Below are 13,734 nucleotides of genomic sequence, written 5' to 3' on the forward strand. Positions count from 1 at the left end.
GGGGCGGTACTTCCGCAGACAGGTTAGTCCCAGCGACGGGAGTTTATAGCCTGGAGTCTGGGTTGGTGCAGGGTGCAATCTGTTGCTGCGATCCAAAGGGAGAAAGAGACACAAGAGTGGTTGCAAACTTGGTCCTCAACAACAGCACAGAGGAAGCATAAGAGAATTGTCACTTTTTTTTTGAAACACATGAGAGCCAGAGGGACTAATCTGTGCAGATCATTTGCTGAGTGAAAGGGAAGGAAGAGGAAATAAATCTTGGTGAGAAGAAAGTAAAGACCATGGGAAGTTTGCAGCGGAGAGGGAAGAGTGAGTGCCGCAGTTTGTGTCTGTGTGTGGCCAGGCTGCTGCTGTTGTTGGCTTTGACAGTGACAGGTAGCACAGCGGGCTATGAGAGTTTGGAAAGTGCGGAACTCTACTACGGGTTCATGTCGGGACTGTCCGAGGACTCCATCCTTCTGGCCAACAACGGCATCCGTGTGCCCTTCGGCCGCTCGGTCGACCTGGACCCCATCCACGACCTGGTCATCCAGGTGCAGCCGGGGGACAAGTGCACGGTCACGGTCCTGGGCAACGACCCGCTGTCCCAGCGGCCGGGCCAGCTGAGCCCCAAGAAGTTCCCGTGCGACTTCGGCCGGGACGAGGTGAAGTACTCGCACTTCGGCTCCCGGAGCCCGTCCCGGGACCGGGTGAAGCTGCAGCTGAGGTACGACAGCCAGACGGACACGGTGATCATCCCGTTCATGCTGGAGGTCGAGGTGGTCTTCACGCAGCTGGAGATCGTCACCCGCAACCTGCCGCTGACCGTCGAGCGCCTCCTGGGCACCAGCAACGCCATCGACCGCAAGGTGCTGGAGCTGAGCTACCAGCCGAGCTGGCAGCGCTGCCGCCTGGCTACCTTGAGTGGCGCCGGCGGCCTCCCTCGCTACGGGCGGCTGCTGGACGAGAGGCGAGGTGGAGAAGGAGGAGGAGGAGGAGGGGGCCAGTTGCTGGACTGCCAGGAGTTCCTCGACTCGGGCGTGCGGTACCGCCACGTCGCGGCCAGCGGCTCGCCGAACCGGGACTACATCCCGGCGGTGGTGGAGCTGCAGGACGCCGAGGGCCAGCTCCTGAAGCAGGAGTACTTCCAGATCGTGGTGAGGATCCGAGGCGGGGCGGACAACACGGCGCCCAAGCCCAGCTTCGTGGCCATGATGATGATGGAGGTGGACCAGTTCGTGCTGACCGCCATCACCCCGGACATGCTGGCGGCCGAGGACGCCGAGAGCGAGCCGGGAGAGCTGGTCTTCAACATCACGGCGCCGCCGCCGCTCGGCTCGGTGGTGAGCACCGACGACCGGCACCTGCCCATCACCTCCTTCTACCAGCGCGACCTGCAGGAGCTCAAGATCGCTTACCAGCCGCCGGCCGCCGACTCCGACCACGAGAGGATCTTCCAGATCGAGTTCGAGGTGGTGGACACCGAGGGCGCGGTGTCCGAGCCGTTCGCCTTCGTGGTGGTGGTCAAGCCGATGAACACGCTGGCGCCGGTGGTCAGCCGCAACACCGGGCAGCTGCTGTACGAGGGTCAGTCCCGGGCCCTGTCCAGCTCCCGCAACCTGCAGCTCAGCGACGAGGACAACCTGCACGAGGTCAGGCTCACCGTGCTCGACGGCCTGAGGCACGGCCAGCTCACCGTGCTGGGCTCCCGCCGCAAGTTCTTCACCGCCGCCGACCTGGACGCGGGCACCGTGCTCTACCAGCACGACGGCAGCGACACGTACAGCGACAACATCGTCTTCCGCATGACCGACGGCGAGCACGACGTCGAGTTCCTCTTCCCCATCACCGTGGTGCCCACCGACGACGAGCCGCCCGTCGTCAACGCCAACACCGGCCTGAGCGTGCGCGAGCACCAGGCCGCGCCCATCTCGCCCTTCGCGCTCAGCGCCACCGACGTCGACTCCGAGGACTCGACCATCCGCTTCGCGCTCGAGCCGCCCGCGGCCATCGTCGGGGAGCTGGTCCTCCGGCAGCTGGAGCCCCCTGCCGACCCTTCCTCCTGGCAGTACTCCGAGACGGCGGGCGCCTATGAGAAGGTGGTGAGCGAGTGGTCCCAGCAGGACATCCTGGACGGCAGGCTCTTCTACCGCCATGTGGGCCCTCACAGCACCCAGGCGGTGATGGAGCAGCTGGTCTTCCGTGTGCGCGACGACAACGACCCGCCCAACCAGTCTGGCGAGCACACCTTCGTGATCAAAATCCAACCGGTGGACGACATCGCCCCCGAGCTGTACCCGGGCACCAGTTTGCAGATGGTGGTGGAGGAGTACCGCCTGACCCACTTTCGCAGGAAGGTTCTTCGCTACACCGACCTGGATTCGGATGACAGGGATCTGAGGTACACTGTTACAAAGCCCCCCACCGACACCGACGAGAACAACCCCGTGCAAATGGGCAACATCGTCTTGACCGAAAGCCCCAACACCCTGGTGGGTGAGTTCACCCAAGCTCAGGTCAACCACCACAAAATTGCCTACCGACCACCTGATGTGGAGCTTGGAATTACTCCTCATGTGGTTCAGTTTGAGTTTACAGTGGAAGACACGGCTGGCAACAGTGTGGATGGGACCTGCACCATCTTCCTGCAGCCGGTTGACAACAAACCGCCTCAAATAACCAACACTGGCTTTACAATGTTCGAGAGAGACACCTACATAATTACAAGTGCCGAGCTGGATGCCACGGACCCAGACACTGATGGACCCCAGATTACATTTACGCTCTCTCAGCTTCCGAAACATGGGCAGTTGCAGTACGCAGGTGTTACTATAACTGAGGGAGAAGCATTTAATTTGAATGATATAAGCAATGGGAAAATTGCATATGTGCACAACGGTGACGAGTCTACTAGTGATTTATTGAAAATAGATGTCAGTGATGGAGTTCATACAGTTACTATCACTGTTAAGGTAACAGTGCGTCCTGTTGATGATGAAGTGCCAACTATTACACTTCCAGTTGGAACCATTGGATCATACTTAGATGTGTTGGAGAATGGAGCCACTGAAATAACAACCAATGTCATCCAAGGAACCGATGAAGACACAGATGATCTTCGGTTGACCTTCATTGTTGAGGATCAACCGCAACAGGGAGAGATCTTAGTTAATGGAATCCCCTCTGAAAGTTTTACACAACAAGACATCATTAATGGGGTTGTGATTTATGCTCATACAGATGGTGAGATAGGACTGCAAAAGAAAGAAGATTCTTTTAATCTGACACTCACTGACATGTCTGATGAGTGGAACATTGGAGGAAACAAAGTGCAAGGTGTCCGTGTACAGGTGACTGTCCTTCCTGTTGACAGTCAAGCTCCAAACGTTATTGTGGGAAAGCAGTTTACTGTGGTTGAAGGTGATAAAAACACAATATCGCAGCAACATTTGAAAGCTGAAGATTTTGATACCCCCAATGATGATATTCTCTGCACTATAATCGTCCAACCGACTTCTGGCTATGTCGAGAACATTTCACCGGCTCCTGGGTCTGAGACATCTCGTGCAGGAACAGCTATCACTGCTTTCACTTTTAAAGAGATACGTCTTGGACACATTAATTATGTTCAGAGCATTCACAAAACTGTTGAACCAGTGGAAGATAGGTTTACATTTCGCTGCTCTGATGGAATTAACTTCTCAGAGAGGCACTTTTTTCCAATTGTTATAATACCCACAAATGATGAAAAACCAGACATTTTCATGAGAGAATTTGTTGTAATGGAAGGTATGAGCCTCGTCATTGACACTCCTATTCTCAATGCTGCAGATGCTGATGTCCCTGCCAATGACTTAACTTTCTCCATCATTAAAGCACCAAAGCATGGTCAGATAGTAAATCAGCTTACTACAGGCACTGTCCTTGTCAACAGTTTTACTTTAGATCAGATCAGAGAAGGTTCCAGCATTGTTTATGAGCATGATGATTCCGAAACTAAGGAAGACAGCTTTGACATTCGCCTTACAGATGGGAAGTACAGTGTTGAAAAGACAGTAATCATTATGGTTATTCCACTTGATGATGAGACTCCAAGAATGACCATAAATGATGGGCTAGAAATTGAGATTGGAGAAACAAAAGTTGTAAATAATAACATTCTTAAAGCTACAGACCTGGACTCAGAGGACAAAACTCTTGTGTACGTTATACGTTATGGACCTAATCAAGGTCTCTTGCAACAACGTCTGCCTTCAGGGAAGTTTAAAAACATTACAGTAGGAACAAACTTTACCCAGGATGATATTGACAAGAATTTGATTCAGTATACACATACTGGCCAGGAAGGTATCCGCGATCTCATCAAGTTTGATGTCACCGATGGCATTAATCCACTCATTGATCGTTATTTTTATGTTTCTATTGGTGGTATTGATATGATCTTTCCTGATGTGGTCAGTAAAGGTGTCTCACTAAAAGAAGGTGGAAAAGTAACTCTTACAACGGATTTACTTAGTACCACAGATCTGAATAGCCCTGATGAAAATCTTCTTTTCAGTATTACGCGAGCACCTGTTCGCGGTCACCTAGAATGCACAGATCAGCCTGGGATACCTATCACAACATTCTCACAGCTTCAATTAGCTGGTAACAAAATCTACTATATTCACACATCTGACGATGAAGTGAAAATGGACAGTTTTGAATTTGAAGTCACAGATGGATACAACCCTGTGTTTCGTACTTTCAGAATCTCTATCAGTGACGTTGACAACAAAAAACCTGTCCTTACTTTCCATGACTTGATGGTGAATGAAGGAGAGGTAAAACTAATTACTCCATTTGAACTGACTGTTGAAGACAGAGACACACCTGATCACTTGCTGCGGTTTACTGTGACACAAGTTCCAGTTCACGGACAGCTGCTATTTAACCGCACAACATCCATTACGTCTTTTACTAAGCAGGACTTGAATGAAAACCTCATCAGTTACAAGCATGATGGGACAGAATTTTCTGAAGATAGCTTTTCTTTCACAGTGACTGATGGCACGCATACGGACTTCTATGTCTTCCCTGACACTGTCTTTGAAACACGAAAATCACAGATGATGAGAATACGAACAATGCCCATTGATAATGGAGTGCCTCAGATTATTGTGAATAAAGGTGCCCCCACTCTTCGTGGCCTTACCACAGGACACCTTGGGTTTATGATTACCAGCAAAGCATTAAAAGCTGAAGACCGTGATAGTGTACATAGTTCTTTGAGGTTCAAGATTCTGGAAGGTCCTGAACATGGATATCTTATCCACATGGGCAAAGGAAATGAGAGTGTAACTGGATTTACTCAAGGTGAGATTCCTTTGTTATATGGATATCATGTCTCTTATTACTTTCAGGTGCATTTCATTTGATCATGAAGTGAGAGATATGCTGCTTTCTGTTTCAATTTATTGGATTTAGCAGAGAAAAAATGTCTGATTGAGAATAAATTACAAGATATCTGTATTTTGAATTAGCATTTGGTTCACAACTAAATACTCAATGTTGAGAATCAATTTTGTGTGTGATATGCATGTGAGAATTATATTGAAGGAAAACCATCATTACAAATACACTGTAAATCTAGTACCAAACTTTATTAGCAGACAAGTCAAAAGCAGCACTAGATTTTTATGTCTGGAAACATATATTACTGTTTAGCAATGGTGAAACATTTTTTGGTAATGTTGACAGATTCTGTTTTCTAGCGGAGTTTTATGGCCATACTGAAAGAGCAGTGTTAACTGGGTTCTTAATAGAGATGATCTTGTATACTGACTTCTCAAATATGTTGCACATTGTGGGTTCAGCAAAAACAGCATCAAATGTAATCTATATTTAACACCACATGCAACAACTGCCATTTACAATTTTATATTGGGGCAACCAGTAAATAAAATATTATCTGTCTACTTTTAAGACCTACATCCAAATCTAGCACTGCTGATTGAGTGATAACATTTCATCCCTGTCTTGGCTAAAGAGACCTTCCGTGACCCAACCATAGACACTCTCAAGTTAATTTCTACCAGCATGCATCCACATAAATTACTCACGTTTCACACAATAGTTCATCTCAGGCTGCTAAAAAAAACAGTATTATGTAATCTGAGATTCACTGAGGCATTTTGAGGTGCAGAGGGAGCTAGATATTCTAGTCACAAAAAGGTATGCAGGTACAGCAAGTAATTAAGATTGAGGTAATCTATCTTGTGTCATGAGAGGAATCAGATATCTAACAATGTTATTCTCTAGTTGTACAAGGCTTCTTCTGAGTTTAAACAATAGTGTCTATATTGAGTGGTCTATTAACAATAACTCAAAAACCATAGTGTGTGAACAGCACAGATTGAACAAGATGATGCAGAGGTAATGACATTAGTTATAAGGAGATACTGGAACTAGTTAATCTGGAGCAAATTTAATCAAAGTTTCTAAATTAAAGACTTGATTCAACATACACTAAGGAACTATACCGATAACTTATACTGGGAAAGACGTTTTTCTCGAATTGGAGGAGACAGAAATGAAAGATCATCAATTTAAAATAGTCAAAAAAGTGTAATTTGCCCCTCCATTGTCCCTGTCTGGAGGTGGTGTGGAAGGGATTGTGGGAATGACAAATAATTGGGCAAGCTGGCCCTGGAAAGAAATGTTGCCCCTTCTCACCACCTCAGCCACCTAAGTTCTGGATGGGAAACACCACTTATTGTCAGCTGTATGGGCTGAGTCCATACATACCCCACCCCCACGGACATTGCATCGGTCAAGTGCCAGCCTCTATGAGATCTTTAAAGTCTATCCCCGATCCAGTTATAGGATGCCTCTGCACTTAATGCTGCACCATGTGGTTCTTTGAAAATTGATTGTAATGCTGCTGTAAGGACATAAAATTCAGGGACATGCACCCACCTGACAGACTGGACAGGCACTAACTCTAGATCCCTTGCTCACTGTTGTAGCACATACTTACTCTGAGCAGACCTAGAAATTCACAGTATTGCCTGTCTTTGTGAGCTTCCAGGCTCATATTATTTATGTTTTGCCTTACTATGTCGCACAAGCACAAAGGGAGTACGATGTTGTTGTCAGCAGGCCTCAGTCAAGTCGAGGGGGATAACCTTTGCATGGGAATCTGGGCACAGTACGTCAAGAACAGCCTTCAATAGCAGTCCAGGTGCCTGGACACTGTCACTCAGCTGCACGGGATGGTTGGAGTCAGGATCCTTTCCATATAGGGTGAGGAACTGAATGTTGGGCTGCCCATCATCTGTTATGACTCATTCTGCCATACTAGGGGCTGTTTTCTTTTGAAATGAAAGTAGGGCAGGTAGTAAGGGACACGAAAGTAGATAACACAGCTATTATTGTTCTTGCAGCTGGAGAGGATTCCCGAGTGAGTGAATAAGCAGCACAGAGGGCAATACGAGGTTTGCTCGTGAGGGAAGATGTTGCAAGCATTAATGAAAGTGGTAGAGCATGAGCCTTGGTACCAGATAGCGACTGTAGTAGAGATCAAGGGATTGTGATAAGAGAAGGTGAATATGTCTACACTGACAGAGTGGAAAAGGATATTCACCTTCTTCCTATGGTGTTGGCATCCACAAGACGTCTGCATCTGCACTAATGCAGGTGACAACCTTGGACCATGCTGTCATGGCCTGCTGTTGTGGATTCCACTGCTGGTCCTGGGGGGAGAGGACCTCCACGTCCCTGCCAGTAAAACTGATTGACAATTTCCCCATTTGCCAAGTCAGAGGGAATCTGAAGACCCCACCTGTCCAAGAAGACCACCATCATTCTATGACCAAAGAAAACGTGTGCAACATATTTCAACAACTGCTGCCCAGTGGCTCTGACTTCCATAGTCATGAGTGCTTTGAGAGGCTAGTCATGGCCCTCATCACCCTTCTAACTTCCCAGCCTGCCTTGATTCCCTGCAATTTCCCTACTAGCAAAACAGATCTGTCACGGATGCCATTTCCCTAGCCCTACTCTCATCGCTGGAACATCTGAATAACAAGGACACCTATGTCAGGGTCCAACTAATTGACTACAACTTCACCTTCAACATCATAATCCTTACCAGACTAATCTCAAAATTCCGAGACCTAGGTTGTGGCTCCTCCCTCTGCAACTGGCATCCCAGCTTTCTGACCCACAGACAGCAATCAATGAAGATAGACCACAGCACCTCCTCCATGATAGTCCTCAACACTGGCACCCTGCAAGGATACATACTCTGCCCCCTACAGTACTCCCTGTACATTCACGACTGTGTCGTCAAATTTTGTACAAACTCCATCTACAAGTTTGCTGACCACACCACCTTTGTAGGCTGGATAGCAAATGATGATGATTCACAACAGACAGAGGAGATAGAATGCTTGGTGTCATGGTGCAATGATAATCTCTCAACATCAGTAAAACAAAAGAAAGGATCATTGGCTCCAGAGAGAAAGGAGGAAGGCACACCCCTATCAGCAAAGTTGAGGTGGAGAGGGTTGAGAGTACCAAGTTCTGAGGAGTGACGATAACCAACAATCTATCCTGGATCTCCTTCGTAGATGTGACGGTCAAGAAGCTACAACAATGCCTCTCCTTCTTCAGGAAACTTAGGAAATTCAGCATGTCCATAAGGACCCTTACCAATGTTTACAGATGCATAATAAAAAACATTCTATCTGGGTCTATAACAGCTTGGTACGGGAACTGCTTAGCCCAGGGCCATCAGAAACTACCGAAAGTTGTGTGCACAGCCCAGACTATCATGGAACCGACCTCCCATTCATGGACTCCATCTGCATTTCTTGTTGCTGTGGAAAGGCTGCCAACATCATTAAAAACCCCTCCCACCCTCGTAATACTCTCTTCCAAACTATTCCGTCAGAACGTACAGAAGTTTGAACACATGCGCCAGCAAGTTCAAGAACAGCTTCTTCCCTGCTATTATTACACTGCTGAACGAACCTCTCTAATTTCAAATCTAGTGTTGACCTTGCTTTTATATACCTCCTGTGCATTTGGAACCTTGTATGTCACGTTCTGTCTAAGCACCGTATGATCTGTATGTGCTTGTTTGCTATGATCTGCCTGGACCACTTGCAAAACAAAACCTTTCACTATACTTAGGTACATGTGACAACAGTAAAACGAATCAAATCAAAGGAACCAACCACGGCAGCTCCGGCAGTCAGTGCTTGTCTGGACTTATAAACATGGCATGGGCACAGGAGATGCTGGCGTTTTGGCGGATATCTGGGCAGTTGTGAGTTGGCCCAGAATAGCACATTGTAAGATGAGCTAGGAATCAGATGTGAGAGATGCATAGACATTGGTGATTGTTAATGTGGCGAGCTTGGTAAGATTCAGCAAGAGAATGACAGGGCCTTGCAGTGAAAAGCCCTTCAGAAAACTCAAGGCAACTTGCACATAGTCAAAAAAACCTAAGATTCAGCTTGTAGTTCAGTCACACCGTTATGCTAAGGCTTGCCATGGAAATGGATTCTTTCTTGTCCTCGGTCATATCAGTGTTTCAGAAGTACAAATGTTCCTTTAAAATGAGCATTGGGAATCTACAGTTTATCACCAATGAACCACCAATGCAGGAAAATTTAATGATTGCTGTCCAACTTCCTTTCAATCTTCACTCATGCACAGCACACATAAAACAACTGAGCATAATCCCAAATCTTGGCTTTTCCATATTTGTGGAAATGTGTGGCATTCTAACTTGGCATAAGTCATTGCAGTACATGCTGCTTGAATCCCCTAATACAGTACTTTAAACAGAGACATCGATGAAGTGAAAAGACCAGAAGGTAACAGCTCTCTAAGCTGCACTTAACAAAGATCTGCAACCATAATATTAGTATCTCTGTTTTCTGAACAGAAGCCGTGACCCACTGCGTGATTCCAACATTTTATTTGTTGGTAAATGTTCTTTACGCTTTGTTAGAATGCTGCTGCTCACTGTTTGAATATATAGAGCATTAAACCTAGTAAGCTTCCCAGATCTCTCTGAGTTTGGATTCCGCAAAATTACATGAATGTAGTGTGTGCTTAGAATATTAAATTGCAGATGTGATTTAAAATGGCCTCAATAGCTACTGCTTGACAGGTCAAAAATTTCATTGAGCTCAGCATTTAATAACATTTCATTCTATTTTGCAATAATTAACCATTGTACTAGATAATAGGCTCCCAACTCTCGCTGCCATTAGTAAACAATAAGTCCTCTTCTAATTTGTTGCTGGAGGAAAATATGTGTAATGCATGATGTTGAGTTCAAAAGACTTATTTCTGTTTTATTTTAACTTCAAATATTTCCTGCTGTGCTTTCAAGCAGTTGCTAAGGTACCCATACATTTAGCCCAATTTAAATTCCTTTTCTTTGCATTCTTTCTTACTTTTGATAGGTTCCTGGTTTCCGCTCAGGACCCTCTGCTATGACACAATGCACAAATATTCAAAATTACACTTGGATTCATTAGTTGCACTATCATTGTGCCTTTCAACATGCTAATTTTTTAGATGTCCCACTATTCAATGCTGACTACTCTAAAATGAGACTTAATTGTTCACTGAAGGAAACTTCATAAAGAATGTAATGTGAGACAAGGGTCCTAATGTACTTTCCTCACAATCTAAACCATCATTGGTGTTCCAGGGGAAATTGATGACATGAAGATCTGCTATGTATTGAAAGAAGGGGACAATGCGACAAGTGACGTATTCCACTTTTCTGTCGAAGACAGTGGTAAGTGGTGCTCAGTTTGTTCTGTATAAGATCAGCTGTTTAATGGTATTGTCCTTTCTGTAGTATTTTTCAGCAACCAGATGTTCCTTCCTACTTTAACTCTCCTAAGTGTTTTCTAGTGAAAGTCAAAGTCATTTCTCCCAATGTTGAATGCTTATATTTCCAATATTTTCAGGCCAAAATGTCAAAGCATTTATCCAAAGACTTAGCTGATGCATTTTTAAGTAGTGTTTTCTTTATTATTTGATTCCAAATATTTGTATTTTATGTGGATAAAAAACATGAATAGCGTTAAAATTTGTATGTGCTGCATACAAAACTGATTCCTGGAGATATAGTAGGAAGACAACATCAGAGTAAGAAAGGTGGTCTCTCCAATTAAGACTTTCATAATTTAAATTCTTCAGGTGGTGGTTTTGGAAGATGTTCACTAATGTTGTATATTATACTGCGTTGTTCCCACATATCAAGTTAGAAGTCCTTTGTTGAAGGAGATATGTTCTAGTGAAAATATGCCTTGAGGTTTGATAGAATGCTAATACTTTATTGACATCTCAATTGTTGATGATCCACAAAAGAAATTATTCTGCTAATAATGCATGCGTGCACATGTTGGCAAATCCTATGTTGTGTTCATTTTAAATTTTATCTCAAAGCCTTATTTGATCAGCAGCGTTCAAAGATTTTGTCATTTTAATCCAAGAAAATCACCATTATAGGGAAGAAAGTAATTACAGTTGTGTAATTTTTTTGGAGTGTTAAATCTCTACTGTTGGGAGTTGAATTTAGGGTTGGAAATTCCCATGGCCAATCTCCTTGGCAAATTGGTTATCAAATATCAGCCAATGCCAACTTTGCAAGCGAAGATCAAGGCAGAAATAGGAGTTTAGATGGTTGCTGTCATTCTATGAAGGACATCTGGCCAACGTCTGTCTAACTTTGCTTCATGGAGAAAGTGAGGTCTGCAGACACTGGAGATCAAAGCTGAAACTTTATTGCTGGAACAGCACAGCAGGTCAGGCAGCATCTAGGGAACAGAAGATTCGACGTTTCGGGCACATGCCCTTCTTCAGGAATCTTTGCTTCATGTCAACTCAGGATCTACCTCCAAATTGGCTTGTCAGAAGAGAAGTCGAATATTGTTCAAGTCTACTTATTGTTCATTGTTCTCTAGCTCCATGTACATGATGGCATTGCACCATCTCTTTTGTGCCAGAAAGAAGAGCAAACTTAGTTTCTCTCCCCAGTTCTTTGACATCTGAATTAGTGTGAAATTTTACTAATTGAACTAATTTTACAAAAGAAACTATCAGGAATTAGGACAGAGACTTCATAACACAAATTACTGATCTCAGTTAATTTTCTTTCATGTAGAACCATTTTTTTTTCTCAGTGATTGCATTGTGCTTCCTCTAAGTCAATCTTTAAGTAATGAAGTAGATATTTGGTATTCCTACCTAAAAATCCAATAGTAATCACAATAGTCAAAACAATTAATTCATCAATTATGTGAGCCATTTCAGTGTTTTGATCAAAAGACATCATCTGGTATATAGTTAAAATGCAGCAGTGAAATCCATAAGTTTTAAATTGTGAATTACTGAAAAGTAATTGTAAATATGCTGTATTAAAGCTATGGCACTTTTGTCTTTTGATTTGTTCACCTTGCTTCAGTAAACACAACATAGACAGGCAAAAATTTGAAGTGAAATTTTTTAGTCTCAAAGCAGATACCTGTTTGAAATCATTATTGATTCTACTCTCAGTTTTGTTAAAGTATATAGTTACAACTTAATTATTTCAAGTGACTCAAGCTTGTAAAATTCTTAACTGGAAATAGTAAATATTTTATCAGACGTTATGCTGCAGTTTTCAGGATTTTAGGTTGTGATTCATGAGCATACTCTATGCTGATGTTTCACAATACTTCCCAAAGAGGGTAATCTAGAGCCAAATGTGAAATAACTCCACAGGAGCTGGTATCCCATCATCAAGTCGCCCTTTATTTACACATGGAGAGTCCTTTACACTGGTCCAGATCCCTCAAAGATAGGTGTCAAAGTGGGCCACATGTCTGATACACCTGTTCCTATCTGTCAGCCAGGGCTCCCTGATTTGACCAGACTAACAGCCTCAGTCAGGGAACTCTCATTCCATAAGGTCCACCTGGCTGCTTTTTTTACAATCACTGTAGAATACTGCAGGAACGGGAGGGAAGGTGACTATTATTTTATGTTTCTTTTCAATTTCTGTCTTAGAACCACTGCCTGGAAATAACTGATAAATTAGATTGTGATTTAATGTATCCCTAATTCAGTTTATTCAAATTTTCTGATGGTATCATCAGTGAGAAAAAGAAGTTTCACTTATTTATCCTTGCGCTTCGGCGGGGCGGTATGGACTTGTTGGGCCGAAGGGCCTGTTTCCACACTGTAAGTAATCTAATCTAATCTAATCCTTTGGATGCCAATGGAAAACCAGAGGAATTATGGATATTTTCAGTTTGATTAGACTTTCAGATATCATGAAGTATGATATTGTTTATCATAATCATTTTGTCAATTCATTTTAACACCTTTTAACAATGGCTTAGCAGACAATACTGTATTATCCTGAATCAAATTGTAACTGCATCTTTAGAGAAGCAACTGTTCTTTAATGTTGTGCTTTATTTAAAAGCTCCAGCATTTTGTTATTTTGAAATATAAGAATAATTTCCAAATGTTCATAAAATCCATTTATGTGTTTTGTTAAAAGCTATAGGTTTTAGCACAGTTTTTATTAAATCAAAGACCTTATTGTAATAGATCAATATGCAATATTTTGCACACACTTCAGAATGTGCGAGGGAGATGAATAATTCAGAATAGGGAATAATGACGAAATTATTTTGTCAGCTTTCCTTGAATATCTGTAATTAAGTAGAAGAAAATTCCAAAAATGGCTGAAGA

At 43.9% G+C, this 13,734-nt stretch overlaps 1 protein-coding gene across 1 annotated transcript in view; it reads left to right on the forward strand.

Annotated features, from left to right (window-relative positions):
* The first annotated feature begins 1 nt into the window (after position 1).
* Positions 2-13,734, forward strand: part of LOC122550816 (FRAS1-related extracellular matrix protein 2-like) — a 244,705-nt gene continuing 230,972 nt past the window's right edge. The window contains exons 1-2 of the mRNA XM_043692118.2: positions 2-5,334; positions 10,694-10,783. Coding sequence (XP_043548053.2) covers positions 282-5,334; positions 10,694-10,783 — 5,143 coding nt within the window. The 5' untranslated portion in view covers positions 2-281. The remainder of the gene's footprint in view (positions 5,335-10,693; positions 10,784-13,734) is intronic.

This window comes from Chiloscyllium plagiosum, unplaced genomic scaffold, assembly GCF_037043375.1.
Source record: "Chiloscyllium plagiosum isolate Xiang-an unplaced genomic scaffold, Cpla_swu_hap1 HiC_scaffold_6, whole genome shotgun sequence".
Classification (NCBI taxonomy): Eukaryota; Metazoa; Chordata; class Chondrichthyes; order Orectolobiformes; family Hemiscylliidae; genus Chiloscyllium; species Chiloscyllium plagiosum.